The sequence below is a fragment of the Diorhabda carinulata genome, chromosome 6 (assembly GCF_026250575.1).
Source record: "Diorhabda carinulata isolate Delta chromosome 6, icDioCari1.1, whole genome shotgun sequence".
NCBI lineage: Eukaryota > Metazoa > Arthropoda > Insecta > Coleoptera > Chrysomelidae > Diorhabda > Diorhabda carinulata.
Window position 1 is genome coordinate 27,145,247 of NC_079465.1, and position 25,604 is coordinate 27,170,850.

Below are 25,604 nucleotides of genomic sequence, written 5' to 3' on the forward strand. Positions count from 1 at the left end.
CTGCATGTCGACTTAACGTAGGTTCATCCAAATTGAAACTATCAAACAGGGAAACAGAAACAGATACTCGTCGTGGGATACCCTGTATATTTATCATTCTTTTTAATAAATAATCGTCGTGGGTGCACAATAAACAGTATATGTTTGGATATTGGTAAATTTGAAATGAAAGAGCTGTTTGGTATTTAGAATGAATTTTTATTATTTTTTCAATACTTTACAAATACATGTACAGGGTGTAAACATATATAATCCGCATACAATATACAAATGTGTATATAACTAGTGAATTGCTAGTTGTAAATACAAGTAATTGTTGATTATCTTGAATTAAGATCAAGTAGTTGTTCCACCCTACATATTATCACAATTAAACATCTATAATATTGGATTTCTTAAAATATGTATTGGATATGTTTATTTCATAAGTGCGTTTCATAGAATTTGATACATTATACAAATAGACATTTAACAATTCCAGGCAGACACTAAAAATAACTAGACATTTAATTCTAAGCGTTGTATATCACAGAACAACTAGAAAATTAATACTTTTTGCGGAAAATACAGGATTTTCGATATCTTGTAAGTGTCTTGTAAGTGACATAGTAAAAATCAATTAGATCTGTAGGAAATTATTCAGTAAAGATGCTTAAGAAAACCCTTTGTAGGCATCAGGAAAACAATTAAATTGTTGAAAACTAGGTAGTACTGTTGTACGGAGTGGAAACTTGGACCTTGAAAGCTCAAATGATCAAAAAACTTGAGGCGTTTGAGATGTGGCTCTATAGACGCATCCTGAAGATCCTCTGGAGGGACAGAATTACCAACGACGAATAACTAAGACACATTGGTCGCAAAAAAGCTGTTGACAATTGTTAAGATAAGAAAACACATCTTACGCAACGTCAAATACCTAATGCCAGAGAAAATAATATAGGACAGAGTTGAGGGAAAGAAATGCATCGACAGGAAAAAGAAATCCTGGCGCATTTAAAAACGTGATCGTCAACCTTCAATGAGAAGATGGTATGAGAAGAAGAAGAAGGCAAACAAACGAATATTGCTAGAAAACAGCACGATAATTCGAAGTTACGGAATTAGCAGGAGATCTAAGGTGAGTGAACAATGGAAGGCCACGTTTCTTTGAATCCCAACCATTACAAAGTCGTAGTTATCAACATATTTTCTCTACTACACACTAAGATACATCAAACTCAAAGTCACAAATGCTGCGACTTTTGTGGCCGAGCCATTTCACGCTTCGTAGACTTCGGTCGTCGAGGTTACAATTATTTTTTAACCGCGAATTTTTGTATACGGATATGTTTGGTACTAAAGATACAAAAAACATAGTCTTACCTCAATTCAAGTTAAATTGAAATATTAGTTTTATTTCGCCGATGACATAGCTATGGTATATGGGCCTTACAAGGAACATTTACAAACCATGAATATATGGACACTCATTCTTTAGTTATAGATACAGTTACAGTTAAAACAATGTTTTATCTCTACAATATTTTTATTTTTAAGCATTTGTAACAGAAAAAAACGACGAGTAAGAAAAAACTGTACTGTCACATGATGAAATGTACCGAATATCAAAATTGGTACCACGAGGAAATTGAGGGTCTCACTAAAAAAGAGCTTTATACATCTGCTGCAGAATACTCGGAGGAACGTGGGGCTTGAAACACGAAATGATGAACTGGATGTACAAATCCATTGTGCGACATTTAATAAGCTATGCAGCTTTCATATGGTGGCCAAAAACAAAAACCGAAATTGAAGAAACAACCCTAGATAAGTGCCTTGCGGTAACAGGCGCGATAAGGTCATATCCCGCGGCAGCACTACAAGTCATTTTATTTTTGCTCACTTTAAAGCCCTTCAAAGCCCGGCGACCTGACTGGGCATCTTAACATATTAAAGGAATGGTGACGGATACCATGTATTCACAACTATGCTTTACCAAAAACTGGACAAGTAGGGGCAGGAACCAAGTTTGCTATCCCAATGGGCTCAGAACCTTCCATTTTCCAGGCAGAAACATACGCTATCCTCACATGCGCAGCTTGCACGCTATAGCAGAGCAGCTCTTATAAAAATGGGTCGAAGCTAATATGGAACTGCACAAATCCTAAGGCTAACGAGCAAATAAAAAGTTAGTCTTATGTGTGCACCTGGCCACATCGGAATACACGTCAATGAACGAGCCGATCATCTGACGAAAAAAGGCGAGGTGATTCCATTCATAGGCTCCCCAAAAGCCATCAAGTCATACTCATAAAAATGTGGAAAAACGAGAAGAATTTCGAAACATGGTATAAACTGGTCTGAAAAGGCCCTTTCATTGAACAAAGAAAAGCTAAGGAGAGTAGCTGTATGCTTGCTGGACACTGTCCAATGAACTAGCATCGGAAGAACTACCGACAGCTCTTCTCGAACACCACCTTTGAAACTGTGAGGCAATCCATAAACAAAGTTTACGGTACTCACATTCAAACTTCTTTGAAGGTAGAAAATATGAGCTGCATAGCTCCCAGACAGGTAGCTCACTTTACAAAGTGGTTGATGCCTGTCTGGTAAACTACCCCTGTCCGGGGTAGAAAATAGATCGATAGGTCAAAGTGTTAGCGAGATAAATTCACGACTTTACGCACTAGCTCATCGAATCTAATGCCCATATTGGGAGTAAAATATCCAAGATTAATATCCTTTTAGTTCCTGAATATGTTTTAGAATTAAATTCTCATTTTTGTCTTTTATTCTTAAGAGTAGTTCGTTTTAAATATTCCTCACTATGTACTATGAGTTTGGAGCCGTGTTCCTTGCAAGGCCATTTGCAAGAGATTGATAAAACTTAATTTAATAAAATGAAATAATGAAAAAAGGATTATTTTATAATTTGTTTCCTTCATTTGTCCAGCAAATAAATGAATAAAAACGGGTTACTGGTTAGAGTGGCCTTCCATGGTCTACCTTTAGATAATAATGGTCCAGTCAGAAAATTCAAGTGTTTTAATAAGAAGGGCCTTTAAATAATGTAATTTTGGACACACATTGAAGCAATCCTACTATTTGAAAGACAAATTTTATTCATTACTAGCATTAAAAAACTTTCTCAATTGAAATTAAAATTTTAACGCAAATAAGTTAATCTTCTCAGAAGTTTTGGATACCATTCCGAACGGATTTGTTGAGCTTTGAGAATATTTCTTACTGCTAGCACAGATACTCATAAAACTGTTTTTTATTTTTTATACATAAGTACTAAATAATTTACTTGAACTAGTTTTTCTCGAATCTTGTCACCCACTTAAAGGTATGAACTACCGAAATTTGTGGGCATATTGATTGAATTTTTTAGCGATTTTTTCATTTTGTGAAACGTAAGTTTCGAATATCCTGTATTTTTGATGAAATATCTACATTTGGCCTATTTTCTATTATTATGGACAAGATGTACTGTGCGGGCGTCACTCAAGAAGTGAGATACCATTAATACAATATATTTACAATACATTTTATAGTGAATACCACGGGAAACAGATCAAATCTTGGGGAATTGTGAATTATTATACTAACTACGAGTATTTCTGTGGTAGTTAGAGGCAAAACGAGCTGGTATATATTCGAAACAAAAATGTGAGCGCGCACATATCTATTAATAACTTTTACTAAACTGGCAGGTTTATTCTAATTCGACTTTCACTGATACTCTCAGTGAGGCAGATTCAACAATCTACTTTTTCTGTGACTTACAGTATTCAACGGACCATAGGAATTTAAAGCTTGATTTATGCAGCCAAAATTGAAATTAACATTAACAAAACTAAATTTTCTTAATGCAAATTTTTTGGTTTATGAAGTAAATTGAGAATAATTAGGAATGACTGGCAAACCAAAAGGAATTCTCTATACGGAACCTTTTTCTCATACAAATGTGGAAGGCCCTGATACTGTCTATCAGTCTAAAGGACTTTCACACATTGCTTTTTCGTATTTTTTTTATATCAGTTTTAGAAATTAAACAAGATTCTCATAACCAATTAACAAGGATGATGTACACCATTACAGTAATTTGTTAGTTTAATGGTAATTTTCAATTTTGGCTGCATAAACCAAGTTTAAATCTTCAAACAACTTAATCATAATCTACTAAATTTACACTGTGGTTGATTTTTGTTGTTCGTTTCAAAATTTTGAGAAATGTAGTCACATTTTGGAGGTCAGTAGTATCAACAGATAGATAGATAATCCGTACAAAATAAAAATATTCTTATAGTTCCCTTTAAATCGCAACTCCAAAGCCGCGAAATGAAGAAAAAATAGCAGCATCAACTACAGAACTAATATAAAACCAAACAAACGACAAACGCTCTGGAAACAACAAAGCTCATAAAATATGAAGGTGACGGTCGATATCAATCAATAACAATATAAAAAAGACAAAATTTCTAGTAATCACCGTCAAATTTGATCTGGGATTGGTTATGTGAAAACTGGTCATCAGACTTAGAGATCAAGTGCCGGATGGTAAAAGCAAGAGGCTCATTCATGAAACTCAAAAACATTTTTAAAAACTTTGACTTTGAATAAGATTCATTAAATGCTACGTATGGCCACGATAAAATGTAGGTCCTACATAACTGGGACATGTGATTCAAAGGGAGAAGTACCATTTGCTTCAACTCCTGATAGTAGGAGAGATAGAGAGGTTAAGGGGATTGGAAGATGTCGTGGCTCCACAATATCAAAATTTGGACAAAGATAAGAACCACAGCAGATACTTGCTGTGGATACTTGGACACAGCAATGTAGAAGGGAATCAAATGGCAGACAAACTAGCCAAATTGGGAACGATTAGGAGCGGGGACGAAGACTAGAAGGAGAGCACGGCAAGAAATAGAGTAATAGAGATGATTGTGTCTTTTCACGCTCCTTGTGGCCGGTGCTACATAAGAGGAAGACAACAGAACTTCTGGGCTATGGGGAAGCCTCGATCCGAAGGGTCGCAACAGTGATTACCGGTCACTGGACAGTAGGCTCTAGACTCAGGAAAATTGGTATCAGAACCGACGATCTCTGTGCAGAATGCAGTGAAGAGGAAGAGACAATAGAACACCTAATGTGTCACTGCACAGCATTGGTATTGAAACGACTACAATGCATGGGGAGTGAAAAATTGGAATGTCTGGAAGAAGCAGCGGAGTTGGGTGTTAAGGACCTGAATCACTTCATTGCAAACTGGAAAAACTTGGGAAGGAAGCAAGGACCTGGCAACGGAAGAGATAAGGAAGGGGAGTGAAATGGTGCTGACTGAAAAGTTATCAAGAGCATCACAATGGGCCTAATGCCTCCGAGTAGATCTCGGCTGAAAAGTGGAGATCACCCTGTTAACCTAACCTAACCTAACCTACACTCAACCAAAATCAAAATTATACAGAAAACATCAGAAAGCTTTAACACAAATATAGAGCTAAAACTAGGAGATCTACTACGTTATTCAATATAATATTGGAATGAACAGTACGATAAAGTGGAATAAACTCAACAAGAGATAGAAAAAATAAAAAAAAAATCTTTCAAAAACTAGGAGAAATCCAAATTGATAAAAATGATGCTTCCCAAAACGCCTAAGTCAAAGAAAAATCTTAGAGAAAAACTCAGTAGAATCTTGGAATACCAATTAAAGACAATGTCGATGATCATATGGCCTTCTAGATCACCTGATTTAAGGGTTATTTGAAACAAAAACCTACTTGGCAACATATGGAGTAAATGGCAACGTTTTGGTAGAATAACGGCCGAGCAGTTGACAAATATGAGAATTTCTTTTTACAATAAACGGTTTTGATATTGTTCAGTTTTAAGTGGTGGGTTATTAGAACCCTTAACAAGATAAAATTTTGTACAATATCGATACATACAAATATTCAAAAAATTGAGTGGAAATTCAGTAAAATTGATTATAATTTATATGAATTCCAATGAAATTCATAATAAAATCGTTACAGATTATTCCTATGTTCCTCAAAATATCTTACCAACATTGTATACAGGGTGCTTGTATTTATACAATCTCTGGTAGGCGAGCGGTGATATTTTTGGATATTGAATTTGTTCAACTACTTTTGGGACATCCTCTACAGTTGAAAATATTTTAAATCATAAGTGTTACTCATATAGCTGAGATAAAAATTCAGAAAAATGTCAGCGTCTACCTACTGGAAACCTTATAAATACAGATGACTCACCCTGAATACTATAAATTCTCTTTAAACATTTGTCTGGTATTCTAAGTAACAGAATAATGTAACCAAACGTTGGATATTTAAGAAAACGATAACAATCAGTATATTATTATCCAATTATTTAGAAGTACTTTTAAAAGTATTGGAATAAATTTAAGGTTAGTTCCGAAAATATAGAAAATTTAATTTCATTTTAAGAAGGACAATAAACAGTGTTTATTACTCATGTTTTATGTTATAGGGCCGTACTTTGAGCCCCTTAAACTCTTCATGGTTGCAACTCGGTATAGAGTTGTCGTATTTGGGCTCCTTTATACGTTTCTAATCTATAGGGGTTCTCATGCGGGCCACCCTGTAGAAGCGTAATTTTAAACCAACTAGAAGGTGTCTGAAGAATTATGGATTTATCTACGTCTATCCTTATAGTTGTTACTGTTAATTAAATCAGCATGTTCATTCCTAAAAAAAGGATTTAGACAAGCGCAAATTTCCAACTTTTCTGCAGTTTTCGAACACGAAATACATAATAGACCGCCGTAAAGTTTGGTGACATGTTTGAACACTCACATCTGACAAGGCGTTTCATTATTTAGAACTACTGCTTCACAATTAAGAGAAAGAAACTGTACTTTTTAGTAATGAAATCACTGTGTATAAGTACTATAAATAATAATTCGATCTCATATACAAAAATAAATATAATAAAAACTATGAAATTCTGTAGAATCTTCAGTTTAATCATGAAAAGTTTGTTGAATCACGCACGAGTAACTAAAATTTGAGAACTCGACGTTGTATACCATGGAACATAGAACTGTAACTCGTGGGTGAGTTACGTTAATCACGAACCATGATCCATGAATTTTGAGTATTAAATTTTCTCTAAACAACCAAAGAAAATTTCAAGATTGTAGCGGATATCTTTGGAGGTAATGAAAGTGTGCTTCTGGATAGAGATTCTCCAATCATCAACTGAAAAGGCTCTTGTCTTGTGAGAAGAATCGATTCTATATAAAATCGTTTATGTTAATATTGTCATAACTTCAATTCCGAGTCGTCTAAATGAGCTACAATCTCGATACGATCAAATCCAACACTTCTACTACCAAGATCCACAGCCTCTTAATCACCACTAATCTGTCCCTTTCCTTCTCATCCTCCGTTCCTGCTGGTAGTTGATTCTTACAAAGATCTTTCGGAAAATACTAAACATCAAACGTAAATTACATTCAAGTACTCAGCTTTTCTCTTATCCGTTTTATAGTCCCGATATTGTTCCTTGTGATTTAAACGGGTATTTCGTTTATTTTTTTTAATACTAAAACTTTCACAATAGCCCTTGTACTATCGATTTATTGTGAGTTTTATTATTTTCTTTATTTTAGTTTAACAAATAGTAAATTGAAAAATTATTGAATTCAATCATTATGTGCAAGTACTTCTAATTAATTAATTATAACCAAATTTATGATACAATTAAAATATTTTCATAGTGGAAGAAACAAAATCAGATGCGTTACTTCCTAATAAATTTAAAGCTTATTCAGCAATTTGTATATATCTAATATAACAACTAAATAAATTTTTTAAATATTCCCGAATAACTGTTTTTCTTTATACTTATAATAAATATATTTCTTTGGGTATTTTGGGAAAAAAGTATAATTACATATGTTGATATTGCTAGTACACGAATTCTCTAATCTATGTACAGTAACTACTTGCTAAACTACGTACATCTACACATTTATATCATAAAAATATACATTCGGGATCCCCAAGCTAACAACCAATCATTTCACTTCAAAATCATGATGAAATGTAATTCAAAGCTCATTGCAATAAATGATAATAAAGATTTAATATTGAAAATAGTAGATTAACAATTATTGAATCAACAGATGTGTTTTGTCGTTTCAATGTCTCAAGCTAATATATTCAAAGATATTGAAGCAGGTTATTTTGGTTCCTGCATGTCCATAATTCAAGATTGTATACCAAAATGGCTGATTATAAATCTCAAGCTCTTCTACTTCATCCATGACAGTTTATCTTAACTATTTTATGTGCCTAATTTAATATGGTTTTTCAGAGTGAATATCAATTTATTTAAACCTCTTTCAAGGTAGGTTATCTTGGTTCTTGTTTGTGAATAATTTGGATTTATTTTCCAGATTAAATCAAGTCAAGGCCAATGATTTCTGACTTCTTTCAAGGCAGTGAATCTCAGCTTTTGCACACGGAAAGTCTATTACAGTTTTCCAGAATTTTACACGTTTTTCAAGGCAGAGAATGTTTGGGCTTATTTGCCACAGTTTATTGAATAAATACCAATGATTTACCACAAGCTTTGAGGTAAGTTATATTGGCTTCTACTCGTGGAGAATTTGAGGCAGTTCACTTGACTCTCTTATAAGGAGGGCTTGTTGAGATCATTTACAAATATAACCCTGAAATAATACTAATTATTCTCCACTCTTGTCAGGCCAATTTTCATGCCCTCGCAATATTTTATGTGAAGGGCTTGAGATCAATTGCAAGCATAGACCTGAAAGATTTTAGGCAAATTTATATGTATTATATGTACACGATTTCTGCAACCTTTTTTGCGTGGAGAATAAGATATTTTTGCCATACTTTAGGGTCTAAATACAAACATTTTCCAGTTCTTTCAGGGTTCTTTTATTTGGAAAGTTTGGAATTGATTTCCAGAGCTTAGAAAATGAATGTGTAACATGCGATTTGGCCTTTTTTTTAGTTACTTCTAACGTCGAAAAGCTTGTTGTGTCTAATTTAATATTTATTGTTCACCCTATATGAATACCAGTTATTTAAATATTATAACTAAGACCGAATACCACTTCCTGAGTCTCCTGCCGGGGAAGTAAGTTTATAATGTCAATGCGATTCCACTTGTTGTAAGGCAATTTATATGTATAAATGTACAATATTTCTCAGTATTTTCAAGACTGTATTCTTGGCTTTTTGGCATAAAGATTGTGGGACTATTTGATGTACCATAAGGACAAATACCAATGACTTCCACTTCTTTGAAACCAGTTTTTCTTCGCTCTTTTTGAAGAAGATCTTGAGATTATATGCCAGAATTTAATAAATAAATGTCATAGATAATTACTGTTATATAGAAGGGTTGAGATTATTCTATTTATATTATGTCTTTTACCAAAATAGAAATAACCAAATGCTAGTGATTTTCCACTTTTTTGAATGCACTCTACCTTAACTCATAGTTGTGGAGTGCTTGGGATCATTTGCCACAGTTGAAGCGAATAAATGCCAATGATTTCATATGGTTTTTTGAAATTATACCTGCTTTTATTATCAACTTTCTACTATCAACTATCATCAACTCATCAATAGTTATTCAAAACTAAAAGTAATAGTGAAGATTGAGTATTGCTATTAAGCTTTAATAAAAACATAATTAGAGCTTTTGAGATCCCATAGAAGCAAAAAATGATACAAAAAGTTTGTTTATTATATTCATATTATTAAACCAAGAAGTATACTCGATGCGATGAATAATTTAATCGAACTATTATTATTTTTGGAGAATCTCAATTATTAGTGGCAATTTGGACCATTTTTGAATGTCGTAGATAATTTGAAAAGAATATGGTGACAGATATCACGAACTTTTATATTTATTTCAGTTTATTTGTGCCGAAATGTTTGATTCAATTTATCACAGATACTTAGGAAACTGCGGAATCATTCATTAAAATTTGATGCATTTTCATTCTCGAGTTTCTACTGAAAAGAATAGATACAACACCATGAATTTCCACCTCATTTATTCCGATATTCAAGTATCCACATTATCACAGTATCTACATTTCTATGGTAACTACACCTAGATGTCGTTGTCATTTATCTTCTGGTAACTGATTTCTTAGTGATAATGCATTACTTCTTTATTCTCAACGAATATACTAGATTAGTAAGTTATTATAAAAAATATCAGCTGGTGTATCAGACTGTATATTCTTCTCTATTGATCTTTATTCCAGCTGAAGAGAAATATTTCAACAATCATTTGGAAGCTGTGGAAACCAATTTCATAATGGCTCAATTGACCCCAGCAAGTTCGGGTACGAATAATTTAATAATTTAATAATTAATAATTTTTCTCGATTTTACACTTTTAGATAGTACAAATCAAACCAAAGCTATTTATTCCTTGATCTAAACACTTTTCTGACAATAATTGAAGTTTTCCAAGGTATTTTCGCTGTTTTGGAGGGTGCAAATTATTTGATGGTATTTATTATTATTATTTATTATAGTATTATTCTGTCAGGATCTTTCTGATGATTGAATATTTCAAAAGACATGCGAACTAAATGATCCAATTGTTCTTATATGAATAAATATTTCAACTAATTCCACAATTCCTCTCCACAGTTTGCAATTCTGTGCTTTTGAACCCCAATTCTGTTCTAACCACTTTTTCTTTCGATAATTCTTCTCCGTTCTTCATTTATTCTTATTCATCCAAAAATTTTCCTTTCCCATATAACCAGTTTTGTTTCTTCTTAAACTTATTGTTCAGTATATTCTAATTTTGACTACTCTGGATAATTCTTTTGATCTAATCAACTCTTTAACGATCTCACGGCTTTACATTTATTTCTATTTCAGTCAACTCTCTTCATTTTCATTTCACGGTGTTGTTTTCAAAGACTCGAAGTTTTTTCTCTATATATTCTTTCCTACTTATAATATTCTGTATTTACATCATATATTCTCTTGGTTTATTCTTAATCTATAATCTTTAGCAGTTTTTTCTAGTTTACTATCTAAATCTTCTGTATATTCTGTTTATATTTTATTATCTCGTCAAATTTGTTTCTAACGCTAGATTAAAAACCACTGGATTTCTTTGTTTTAATCCCTTTTCAACCCCAAATTTCTCTGATATAATTTCATAAATTGCTACTCCACTGTGTAAGTTATCTTGGGGGCAACATACATTTCATTGCTATCTACTGTGTCATAAGCCTACTTAAAATCTATAAACATAACTGAAACGTCTTGATTTAGCTTATAACTTTTATCGTAACGTAATATTTATTGATTTGTTCTGCAAATTATTATAGATTTCAATATATTTGAAAAGCTAATTTTTAGATGATAATTAAATTTTGTCATATTCTTTTCAGGACTTCGTATTAAATGATTCAACCAACAGCCATTATTCTATACTTCTCCAAAAATTGTATTTTATCGACGTATACTTCTTAGCTCAGATAAAATATTATTCTGATAATAATTTAAATATGAAAAACAATGATGGACATTTTCATTGTTTCTGAACCAATTTTTTATATACAAAATTATCTCATATGAAATGACCCTATTCGATAAACTATTTCAAAATTTTAGACAAACCTTATAAACAATTTACTTCTAATCTGTTGAAGTATGTCCACTTCACAATTAAATATCTTATAGAGATGGCACTGTCTTCAGAATATGTACAATAAATTCAATTATAGCATTATTATGTACTATGTGAAAAAATAAACCTGGAATAGGTCGATTTTCATTCTTAAATTGGCAATTTACAATATTATCTCCCTCCAGCTTTCTCTCTGATTTACAAGCACCCCCTCCAAAATTTTGGATAAGAAAGGGGGTCGCGTGGCACCATGTTGGAAAGGGATTTTAGTCCTCTATTTAGGATAAAGTTTTTTAACTGAAAAAATTGATTTGTAAGATCTAAAATTTTGATAATGTCTATCACAAAACGTAGAATGAAGATAATTATGTTACATAATGTTTAATTTACTGATCAAACAAAGTCTTGAGATTGAGGAAAATTACAATGATGTAAGTAAATCATCTATTTTGAGAGTTTTGCATAGAGAAAAATACCACCCTTACAAAGTTCAGTTGGTTGAAGATGATCCCGATAGAAGGCAAGAATTCTGTGAATTGATGATGGACAGAATAAACGCAGATTTGCGGTTTATAAACAAAATTGTTTTTTCTGATGAATCGACGTTTCATTTAAACGGAAAAGTTAGCAAACAGAACTGTAGATATTGAAGCACAGAAAATCCTCACTGGATGTGTGAGACTCACACTAAATATCCTAAAAAATTGACTTTTGGGCTGGTATCATTAACAATGAAATTATTGGCGCAATACAAAGACTTTTTCCTGATGTTAATCATCAGTATGATATTTTTTAAACGAGGTTTTTCTCAATGGATTAGAAGACGTGGATCGATCTATTGGACGGCTAGATCCCCCGATTTGACTCCTCGTGATTACTTCTTATGGGATTATTCAAAATCTAAGGTATATTTCGATAGAGCAGACAATATTGCTGATTTAGAAGTTAGGATAACGGAAGAAATTAATAAAAAAACCTCTGAGGTTATACAAAATGCTGTACGAGAATTCCAAAATCCAAAAATGTCATTTTGAACATTCAATTTAATTGTAAACTATATTGAAAAATACTTTCGGAAAAATACGCCACATTATCAAAATTTTACACCTTAGAAAATAATTTTCTCAGTTATGATTGCACCAAATTTAAAAAATCTTTCAAATTACTTTAGAGGTCAATACTTTTATTTACTTATATGAGTTTCTTCATTTTCTGGTTAATATTATTAAATAGAAATGAACAAAGACTTAATGAATGAAAAAAGTATTGCCTAATTCATGTGTTTGCCTAAAATTTAGAAGGGGTTTCCGAAACTATCTTGCCACTTGGTGTATCTTCTACTAGATTCTACATGTTCGTTTCTAATACTTAAATATTAGTGATATGTATTAGTTTCATTCGGGACACGTGGGTTAATAATAGTCATTTAAAAGTTGTTACAACAAAACTGTGTGAAGAAAACTAACGCAAACTAGAGAAAAGATTGACGGAAATTTTGTAACAACCCATTCATTACCGAAACTTTGATAATATTTAAATGTAATTACAACAATCGATATAAATATTTAATAAATACAATAGTCCATATTTTGAACATTTGAGGATACAATTTATTGCATAAACCTTTATGAAAAAATAATTACAAACTAATTAATTTTTTTGATACAATTAATACAATGAATTTTTTTGATCATCATTCTTCATCTTCAATCAATCTTACAAATCATTAAAACAGATGTAAACCATATCGGGTTTACTTAAACTGGTTGACAAGAATTTATGGATACGAAAACGTATAACATACAGGGTGATTGATTAGTATGTTAAGCTCCTGCTTCCTTTGTCCTTTTAGATATCAACTAGAAAGTTTTTGGGATCATATCCATCATTAGTTTCTAAAATTATATATTATTTACAATCTTAAATCGGGTTCCGGAATATCAAAGTTACATTTTTATGTTTCTAAATCGTCTTAATCTTAGGTCTCTTGTTTTAAGATTAGTTTTTTATCAATATATTTTTCACAATAGGAATATTTTGTATAAAGAGAATACATCTAACGAAAAAAACACATTGCAAAGATTGTGACGCTGTCTACATAGGGCAGACATCTCAGTATTTATAAAATGGACTAAAAGGTCATCAATACGATAAAAAAAAATAAAAGTGCATTAACGAACAAGAAAAAATTGGAAAAACATAAATGAATTCATGAAGAATCAAAAAATAATGTAACGGAATATAAGAAAAAAGGAATTTTTGGAAATGGTTCACATTCATAGGAACGAGAAAGCTGTCAATGATAAAAAAGTACAGCTCTATTTTAAAAATTTCAGAAAATTATTTTTCCGGTTAATATTCATTGAATTTGGTACAGGGTGAATCAAAGTACTATTACATTATTTTTTCGGTTTTCTATTTTATGTGATTATCAAAAAGTACTACCAATATATTCTTTTTTATAACGTTCCCTTTATAACTGAAATTATTAACTTTTGATATATTTTGATTTTTCTGTGCAAAACAATGATTACCTACCTATATTTAAATATTTAACAATTAATTGTGAATCGGGAATTATTTATTTGTCAAACAATGACCTTTTATAATTGCTGTTTGTTAAATTCAGGGTTATATTTAAAAAAATGTAACTTTGATATGACATAGTAAGATTTTAAATAATTTTAGAATGTGAATCCTTCCAATTGATACCTAAAATGATAAAGGAGGCACATTAATCAATCAAATTGTATATGAATTTAATTATTGAAGACTGAGAAGAATCATTTCTAGTTATTTTTCAATTATTCGATAAGTTCAAATGTGTAAAATGTGGAATGTTATTTGAAACTTAAAAATATAAATCTGAAAGTTGAACAACAATTTAACAATATATAACAAACACATACTTTTTCTACTTTAAGATTAAATTTCATATAATTTCATCCATATCAAAATTTCATTTGAACCGATGAACACAAACAGTTGTAAATATTATAAACCATATTCATAAATCTAACAATAAAATAAGTCTTTTTACTTCTAACAACAAACAGTCCCTTGTTCTTAATTTTGGACTTAAAAAATTCACTTTTTCTAGTAATATTGAATTTAAAGTATAAGAAGAATTGCTAACAGCTATAGCTATAGCTAACAGTCTAGTCAATAAGTTCAAAAACGTGAAAAATATAGATAAAGGTCCTAAAAATATGAGCGTTAACTCTTTGGATTCAAAGTCATCTCTATAAAAAGGTTTTTAAGAAGAATTTTGATGCAGGTGATGAAAATGGTATTCAGGTTTTTGGTAATAATTCGAAAAATATTAATATTCAAAAAATTTTGAGAGAAGCTCGTTAACAAGGATGAAATTTTCGATAAAAGGTCTGTAAACTCAGAGCTGTATCTCCATTATTTATAATTATATCTTGATGTTGAAAATAGGGCTCCGCGCGGCTGTTAGTCTAGTCAAGACGTTCAAAAACGTGAAAAATATAGATAAAAGTTTAAAAAATATTAGCTATGGCTCATTGGTTTCTGAATCACTTCTAGAAAAATGTTTCTGAGGGATTTTGATGCAGGTGAAAATTGCAAATGTTATTAACAAAATAAATGGAAGTAATGGTATTCAGTTTTCTGGTAATAACTCGAAAAATATTAATTATCAAAAAATTGTGAGAGAAGGTCGTTACAGAGAAGGAAATTTTCGATAAAAGGTGTGGAATCTCAGAGCTGTATCTCCATTATTTATAATTATATCTTGATGTTGAAAATAGGGCTCCGCGCGGCTGTTAGTCTAGTCAAGACGTTCAAAAACGTGAAAAATATAGATAAAAGTTTAAAAAATATTAGCTATGGCTCATTGGTTTCTGAATCACTTCTAGAAAAATGTTTCTGAGGGATTTTGATGCAGGTAAAAATTGCAAATGTTATTAACAAAATAAATGGAAGTAATGGTATTCAGTTTTCTGGTAATAACTCGAAAAATATTAATTATCAAAAAATTTTGAGAAAATGTGTTTTTACACATACTACATAAAGAAAAAACAATATAAATATAACAAGATATGTCCTTTCTAAGGCTAAACTCAATAAAACCTCGAAATTGATTCCAAAGGAGTGGGAAGTCGATAATAAATTAATTTATTCAAAAACTTGAACGTTAGAATAAATAAATCCGAAGTGACTACTGTGCCACAATACGTGAACAAAGGAATCTTCAAAATACTTCAAGAAAAACGTAACACGCCGAATGGCATATTACAAGTTTATGATGTGTGTCGCGATGAAACTTTTACCGCGTTTCCTCTCGTGTACGTCCTCAAGGAGGTTCTTTTTGGTCTCTACAACTTATACAAACGCAGATAAAACAAAGCAGTTGTGATTGTTGGTGCATCAAACAGTTTTTAGAAGTTGCATATTCCTAATGGTTTAATGTTTTTCCTAGAACTTGCAGCTTATTTACTGCGATAATGGACAATGTTTAAAGTACCAGCATTCCGATGCTGGGTATCAACATTTTTATGATTAGAACGTGAAAATAAGTCATCGCTATCAAGTCTATCAGTCTCGTTACTTAGGATCATCATCCCGATCTAACGAAAGTATTTTATGATTAATGAAATCCTGAATGTTATATTAAATGTTGTCATTACCACAACTCCGCACAAACAGTCAATAAGAAATATTATAGTTATTCGTAGAAATTTTTGCATTATGCATAAAATAAATATATATCCACAGGATGTTCCGGTACTCGATGCAAAAAATTCGGGAGTGAGTAGATGCTGCTGCTGTGACATGAAACGACCCTTAGTATCTGAGTTATAGGCTTTTAAAGTTGTGAAATAAGAACTTAAAAGTTACGGATTGTTAACAATTGGGCATGAGCTGCCTTTGGCCTTCAGATAGTAGTGTAGAATTACTCATTCCATGAAACACACTAAAAAGACATGACATACGTAAGCATCAATTGAAAAGTCACAATGTTCGAATGTTTAATTTAGAAAATATACTTAAATATAAATTATTATTTTGCAAATTTAAAAGCCTACAAATCAGAAACAAGGTTTGTTATGTCACTCACTCCCGAAGTTTTTACATCAAGTCTCGGAACACCCTGTTTAATTGTTACTTGATGAAGTGGCACATATACTCAACACTACAGTGCTCGAGTCATAATAAATGAGAAAAAACAAACGGAAATAACAGCTTCTCTCATGAATTTTGAAATGTTCAAATAATATCCGAGTCTTTGTGGAGCATGTTCAACTCTCCCCTACAGCACTACAACAAGAAATATATCTCTTAAATAACTTGTAATTAATATCAACTGTTAATTTAAAACTTACTGTATAATATCAATTCGTAACAATAAATACTTCAACTTATCATCATTGCATTTAACTTCCAATCCGGAAAAGCATCAAATCATTTACTCAACGCTTTCATTCATCTTTCACTTAGGCCTAGTCAATAGAGTTTGCATTATATTTAAGCTCTCTTCAAGCGATTGCGCGAATCTACTCGTACTAGTTACCTCCGAAGACCAGAAAGCAGATAAGCAGAAGATGATGCTATCGTTCTTAGGGTTGTACGAAGCCCCATAACCATCCGGTTCGACAGGACCATACCCCATGAAGCTGTTGGTATTGGTAGCTACTTGACTTGTGGATAAAAGGAACTTATTAGCTATCCTATATGAGGGATCAGTGAATAATTTTGGCAGTGGTGAAGCAGCTGTTGGTGATGTTTCTTTAGAGGCTTCTCTTAAGCCTAGAATGTGTATGTCCATACCTTGTCCTAGAATATTTTCCACCATTTCGGTGGTTTGGGCGGCAACGGCTTCGGTCCATAATATAATCTTCTTATCATCACTGACTAAATGGAAAGTAACCTAAGGAATAAGAGAATTTGGTGTTAAAAGCTAGACAGATGTAACCATTGTGAAGAAACAATCCATATTCGCGACGGTACTAATAATAATTCTATATCTTTCACGTGGATTATCTTTTAATGATTTATGCATCACCCATGCAAACGCGTATTTTTTACATAAACTTGTCTTTAAAAACGAAATGCAATTTCTTAAGGTTTTTGACCATATTTCACGATTGGAACCTTGCTTGTATTTGTTTGAAAAATACTCAATTTCTGACTGATAGGACACTGGTTCTTACACCATGACAATGCACCATAAGCTATCTACGTCCAAAATCTGAAAATGGGATGTTTACTCTTTTCAACTGACAATGATTTCGTGGATATAAACGCATAGGAAGGATCTTGGAAGGACAACGATCGCATAACATTCTTTCCCACGTGATCTAAGATCATAGAAAGATTGGTGAAAAAAAGGCTTTTATCGTTTTTATTTAAATATAAAATTTTTACTACCTCTCGCATGGTTTAAGTCATATCGTACCAACAGAAGTCAGCTTGTAAGGGTTGATACAAAGATGTCTTCTTACAAGCCAATAGAATGTGAACTTGGACCAACCCTGATCTTACGGCACTTCATAGGGACCATATCTAGTGACCTAATCACCCTTAAATTGCAGCCAGTTTTCTCAAGAACACCATAGGAGTTACATATAGCAACCTTATCTAAAAAATTAAGCTCCTCCTGTTTTGCGCTGAGATCAGTTACTAAAGAACTGAAATTATCCACCTCCTTAAGTCTTTTAGGCCCTCATTGAGTCACATCTACGATATGCCCTCCCGTTCTCTCTACAAAAGAGCTGTTAGATATTTACTCGAACTAAACAGCAGGGCTCACTGCAGGGACTTCTTTAAAAGACTCTTCCTTTGCCTAATTCGTAAGCTCGCTTCTCCAATTTCACAAAGGTTGTTGCAAGGCTGTTAGGAAAGTGGAGCACGACCTTTATCTACTTACTCTACGTTCAGAATTAGTTAAGGGCTCAATATTTTACAATGCAAAAAAATGCACAACAACTTGCCAATTGAAATCGAATCGATATCATCTTTTCCCGCATTCCGCAATAATTTGAGGGAAAATTTACTGGAAACTACCTTCTACTCTGTAATTAAGATCGAGAAATAGAAACGAAGATAATGTTTTCAGCTGAATTTCTACAGGTGTACAAAAACTGTCAAGAGATTATTTTTAAGTCTTCTTCCGTATTTCCATAAAATAATATGTGTTTACCTTTTTATTCCCATGCTCATCATCATCTTTAGGCTGTGACATAGCTTTAACCCATTCCAAAGCTTCCGGACTGGCTGATCTAATACAATCCACTCTTCCTAACCTGAATCTTCTTGTAGACGCACTTTCGTAAGTAGCTGTTAGTTTTCCGTACAATCTATAATAAGCTAGCTGAAGAGCTAGTTGTATATAGACGTCGGGACTAACTTTACAAGATTTTATAAAATCTTTTCCGTAGCCGGTGAATCTGAAAACTTGAAAATCGAGGTCCTTAACTAAATTATCCAAATAACAACCTGCTTCTTCTATACGTTTGTGATCGGTAGCTTCTAGTATCCACTCTAAGCGCTCCGGAGGAGGTAGATGACTACTGGTAGTTGCTGGTACCTAAATAAAAAGAACAACATTCGCCTGATATAATTCAATTTGATTGAATCGTATTTATACCTCAGAAGGTGACGTGAAAGAATCCGCGTGTTTCCATAGCTTTTCGGCTAATTGAATAACGGCAATTCCTTCGGCATTGGAGTGTTCATAACATAGACCACAAGCACCATCTCCGGATATGATGAGCTGAATTGTTTTATCGAACCATCGGTTCGGAGAATTGTGTGTACTACCTCCTCCGTGAATCATTTGATGAGCTAGATTGGTTTCGTCTCGTCCAGCTGTTGTGTGACCTTTGCCTCCTGGAAACATCGAATTAGAAACATACAATAGAAAAAAATCCAGAATAGTAAATCTGGAGGAGATTCTATGGCACCAATTGAGTGATTAGAAGAATTGGGTACAATAAAAATATTGCAAAAAGTACTAATGCATAAAATAATGATTAATGGTGATGGAATTAAAGGCATATAACGGTAGGTTTAATGCATTAAATTATGACTAATTTGAGGATTATCCCAAAAAAGTTTACGATCAACGATGGGGCATACTCACCCTTTTGTAGTCTACAATTGAAGTTTATGGGTAAAGCTTCGTCTAAACACACTACTAATAATGATTTGGTGATGAGGTCCAAATTTCTTTTATTTCTTTCTTCCTTCATAAGATCTTCTCTCGCTTCGGCCCACAATGTTCTCTTCCAACCAGTTAATAATCCTATTGGAGGAGGATTACACAGACACGGTGCGTCGTCCAGGATGTATAAAAATTGAGAACAAATCTCGTCTTCGTTCAATCTTCCTCTATCCGCTTGAATGATATTATAAGTTACCAATTTTGGTATCGGAAAAAGTAATAAATAACTTACATGCTTGAATAGGAACACAATATAATTGATTTCTACAAATAACAATGATATGTTCAGAAACTTGATCTCCAGTCTTTGGTATAGGACAAACATATTGCGAATCCCTTTTTCTACCAGGTAACCTGGAAGCTCCTAATATTCTATAAAACTGTGCCATACATAAAGGTTGTCCGGGTTCCCTAGAAGTAGCCTTTTCTATTGGTAAGGATTTTCTATTAAGAATATCTTTGTGGTCGAGAGCGGCATCTATAAGTCTTGCAGCGAATCTAGCTACATCCAAAATAGTCGTGAATTTTCTAGGAGGAAATACCATACCAGGGTTGGAGTTAATCGGAATTGGCTCTCTGTAGTTTAAATACATGTCGTTCAACCAATATTCATAAGCCTGGAAATTACAGTACAGTTTGATGATTTCACATAAGAGAAACAAGACAAATTTTCTTTACCACCCTCGTATTTTCAAATTAGTGATTATAGCTAATGGAATGATTTATGTTTTCATTAGATGTTTTCTGCTTTGGATGATTGATATATTTTTTCATTTTTTATATACAGTCGATGATAATTCACCATAAATTCAACCACGAGCCGATGGCAAAATACCCCGCAACCCACGAAATAACATAAAATCTATTCAGGCAGATAACGAGGGGGGAAAGACGGGACACCAATCAGGGCACGCACGCACGCGTCCTATCACACCCACGCTCGCCCAATCCAGCCCTCTCGTGGCCTTAGGCCAAATAAGACAATAGGGGATATAATCGAATTTTTATGCTCGGATAGTCTCTGCTCTACCACGTTCATAAAAAAGAAGCCTACCGGCTACAATGCAAAATTGCGTTAGTAAAGTTTCCATTGGTTGAAAGTTCGTTAGCGAAACTTATAACAAACAATTTTTTCCTCGAAATATACAGTGTGTTCATAAAGATTCGCGAAAAATTCATTATCAATATAATTTTTCGAACAATATCGATTGAGTAATTGATTTACTGTCGGGAATATCCGGTTAATTTTGTAACTGTACGAGGGTAGACTGAAAAATCTCCTACTCAATAGAAAAACAATACAACATATTCCCTTATCAAGTCTATACACTCTTTTTAACTCTTCAAAATAATGATTGCAGTTTTTCTCTTCAAATTAGGCTATTAAGTTTGCATTAACGTCCCTGTCTGACTAAAATCTTTCTTTAGTCCAATAAACAACGGTTTTTAACCTCAAATTTCCATCAAGATGCATCGATTTGATTGAAATTTTAACAGTAGATATTGAATACCTTAAAAAGCAAAGTCTATGCCGATAGTCTGATTCTGAATACCACCCCAACTAGGGCGTGATTTTTTCTTGAAACTAACCGCAAAAATCGAGAGAAACAAACATTCTAAGCAAAAATCATGGAGTTTTTTCGAAAAATCAATAATTTTTGACATATTCGTGATTGAAATTTTGTTACATAAAAACATCGATTTTTCACAAATAACTTATAAACTCTAGAAGTAGCTCTTAAAAGAATTAATAGACTTTTTTGATTATAGAACCAATACAGAGACCGAGTTATGATTTATTAAAGGTGGAACTCATTTAGTGAATCGAAGATTTTGAAAAATTTAGAAGTGAATAAGTCGAAAAGGGTCAATTTTACGAAAAAAAAAATGTATTGGAACTTTCTTGAAGAACTTTAAGAAACCATTCAAATGAAACTTTATAAAACTTTGTAATATATAAAATAAGCGAGTTATGACGAAAATAAGATAGAATCCCTTCCCTTCATGGATAAACGTCATTTCTACCTTTGATATTGCCACCCTAATTAAAGTAAAATGTTATCAATTTGCGGGTCACTTCAATTGAGTAAAAATAATAGAGAAGGCATTTTTTAATTTTTAAATAAATTGTCTTTGATTGAAACTAACTTTTTTTTCATTGAAAATTTTCTTGTTTTTGTTTTTTTTCTTAATTTCATAATTAACCGAGATATGATTTTTCAAAGTTCACAGTGGCGTGTGACTGGTACCGTTTTGGAGCCCTTTGGGTTCCCTTTCAAAAATGAAGGGTCCAATGTTTTAAATTTCTTATTCCTTAGAACTTTCATATATATTTATGTTTCTTGATTTTGGATTTCTTCTGTCATAAAATTAGTTTTTCTTTCATAATAAGACAGATAAAAATTTGACGTTTCGACTGTTTTCAACCTTTATCAAAATATTTTGTGTGTATATACACATGGTGAAAAAGCTTTCAACATAATCATGGATGAAATATTGTTTAAAATACATTTATTAATGGTTAAGAAACATGAATAGTATCCTTCTAAATTTTATAATTTTTTTATTGAATTCTGATAATTAGGGGTAGTTTCACCACATATAATAATTTGCATATATTGGCAAAGAATAGATTTTTGAGTGAGGGGTAAATAGGAATTAATTCCAAAATTTCACACAAATCCATGCTGATGAAATTCTGAGGTGATACCAAATTTTAACCGTTGTTCACTGGACTATTTCTGCGAGTGTAATTTTAAGGTAAGGAAACACCGAAATGTGAGATTGTGCGTTTCTTTATCATCAATCATTTTTTTTTCATCAAATGTGGTCGATTTTTGATGACTATCCTTCCAGAAAATCACTTTTCTGGTCGATGAAACTGTCTTTGCCGTTTTCGGTGCAAATTCACCATTTGCAATACACTTGACAGTTATATTTTTTCAGTAGTGTATTGTTGGATCCAGGTTTCATCCACAGTTAAGAATTGATGAAAAATTCTAAGACTCACGGGCTCAGAGCTTAGATCAATGAATCTAAGGATCTGCCATTGAGTATCTATACCGTGAACATGAGATTGAAAGATGCTGGTATTTCTGGAAAAGTGACATCTTTTAAGACATCCAAATAAAATTAAGAAGTTGCAGGCTAAATAACATGAAAATTGGACGCACGAAGAGTGGAAGAGAGTTTTATGGAGTAATGAGTGAGATTTTTGGTCTAAGAGAAATTAATGTTTGAGATTACGTCAAAATAAGAACGGATGTTAGATCCATGTGTAATCCCGATTGTGAAACACGGCGGAGGCTTGGTGATGGTTTGGAGTAACAATTGAAGATATTTTTAAAAAAGAATGCTCCAAAGAATATTAATGGAAAATGTAGTAAGTTGTGACCTTATGGTAGAAAATGTCGAATTGACCTATCGGGACCAAATTTCCGATAAATCCGAAAAAACTAAACTAAAAAATTACTTTCCGATTTCTTAAAAACGCCACCCTTAATTTGCGCTAATTTTGGACATGCTTTTCAGAAGCCCCTGTTCTACCTTTTTGTCAAAAGGAAGTTAACCAAAATTCCCCGTTCGGAAAATACGGACCCGCAACGAAAATGTCGGTTTTGACCCATGCAATCCTCACATACGTTATGTATTTCACTCGCAGTGCTTATAATGTAGATTTTATCTAATAACTTTATCGTATTCTACGTGAAAAAATACGTGGAAAACATATATAAATCTATTTAGAAACATTTTTTGGTGGCACTCAGCTTATCCGACAAATAAAAATCGTCAGGCACTACTCATTTACAAATCCCCAGAAAAATCCATCATTATTTCCAAAGCTTGTGATAATAGAGTGAAACTGAGGCTGAAAAACATATAAAAAATTCGTGAAAATTTACGATGGGTTTTTTGAGAAATTAAGTTTTAGCGAATTTCCCGGATTTTTTTTTAAATGTTAATTCTTAGAAAACCAGCTGAAAGTAGAGTAATTAACGCACATTTTACAAAAAAATGGTCCCGATAGATCAATTTGGATCATAACGGCTGCCGTTTGAAATGAATGTACCACTTGAAATGCTTAAATAGCGTATTCACAACTTCCACATGCCGCCACGGGGCTCAAAAAACGCTTTTCGGCAAAATTAAGTGGCTGTATTCGTTCAAATTTAAAATAGAATAATATAGAAGTCCATTTAGAATGGGCTGTATGTAATATTTCGTAGTAATACCCTGTTAAAGAAATCTACAGGAAAAATGACAACAGACCTGTTTAATAATCATTTCGATTCATGCTGTTTAAAAATAATTATTTATCTGGAATTCACACACGTGTTTTAAACGCTCTTTTGAAGCCGATAAAATTAATGGAAGACGAAAATTTTTCTACAATGTAAGTTTTTTTGTAAACATTGCAAAACACCTCAAATTGTTCACCACGAGCTGCCACTTAAGGATTTTCTAAAATAAATTATTAAAATCCTTTTACAATTTCCGTATTTATGTTATAATTTCAATAGCCTAAAATAATAGAACTTAATCGAAATTTTAAATTTTTGATTAAATCAGGTCTGGCTGCTCAAGTTAGGAAACGAGTGGAGATAAAGACAATGTAAAAATTGAATCAAATCAACACGAAGATATCGAGTTATACTAAACCATACTTGTTGGTCACAAAATTCACGCATGGTTGAATCGATTTCTATGTTCACCCAATCGTTTAATCGAATATAAGCTGTGGATATTCAAATTAATTATATTGACCCAAAAAATTATAACGCAGCGCCAAACTGAACGGCTAATCCTGGAAGTTATGGAAGTTAAAGCGTCAGGGATTTTGCCCCCGTGTATCCAATTATAAATTTTAATCTCCCCAGGGAACGAGCGCTACTGTTTGCTCTTTGAATTGCCGAGGATTAGAATTCGGAGCATCTCTTGAACTAGTTTACATTGTGGAGTTCTAGTTACGACCCTCCTGGGAGTACACCGAAGTTAAAAATGTTCTTTTGCTGCTTCACGGTTATTCATTTGTCACAAAATAATATTAAGGTATAATTTGATTATTAAAAAGTTTCCAATTTATGTAATCTCATAATTGGATGGAACTAGACGATGGACTGATCAAAAATGAAATTTTGTCAAAAGGAAATTATCCATGATGTTTATTTGAGCTATCAAAATCAATGTTAATACTAGAAATGGTGCTGGAAAATAGTGTACCAGATCTAGCTTGATTTGCAAAATGATGGTGATGAAGCCACCATTAATCCACGATTTTTCATCCATTTCATATTTTTGGATTTCTTTTTATGAAGAGAACACAAAGAATTAAGTTCATTTCTCACAGAACAGGGAGTTAATGAAAAAATCTTGTTCTTACTTGCATTACGCATTTCTATCATAACACTATGAATGAGAGCCACTATTTGCTCAAACCATTCTTTAATGACATCAGCATTCTTGCCTTGATGGTGGTCTGATCTGTCTTTGACTTATAACAGTTTCACCTTGTCAAAATTCATTTGGTGTATTTAAAAAATATATTTGGTTTCTCATTTATTTCATAGCTCTTAGGATATTTATTCTCCATACTACGAGGATGGTCTCAGAGGTACCTGTCCCAACAAAGAAATTCTTTTAGCTTCATACAATTTTCGAGAAAATGGTAAAAGAAATTTTTAAACTTTTAAAACTCGCCACACAGATGAATGTTTAATATTTCTTCTAATTTTGC

At 32.5% G+C, this 25,604-nt stretch overlaps 1 protein-coding gene across 1 annotated transcript; it reads right to left on the minus strand.

Moving 5' to 3' along the window:
• Positions 1-183: 183 nt before the first annotated feature.
• Positions 184-20,754, minus strand: LOC130894780 (choline O-acetyltransferase). The gene is made up of 6 exons (XM_057801763.1): positions 20,549-20,754; positions 20,103-20,487; positions 19,790-20,044; positions 19,295-19,536; positions 18,848-19,234; positions 184-17,575 (listed from the first exon to the last, which is right to left on the minus strand). Exons 2-6 carry the CDS (start codon positions 20,461-20,463, stop codon positions 17,138-17,140), a joined length of 1,683 nt encoding a protein of 560 aa, XP_057657746.1. The 5' UTR covers positions 20,464-20,487; positions 20,549-20,754; the 3' UTR covers positions 184-17,137.
• Between the last annotated feature and the right edge of the window lie 4,850 nt (positions 20,755-25,604).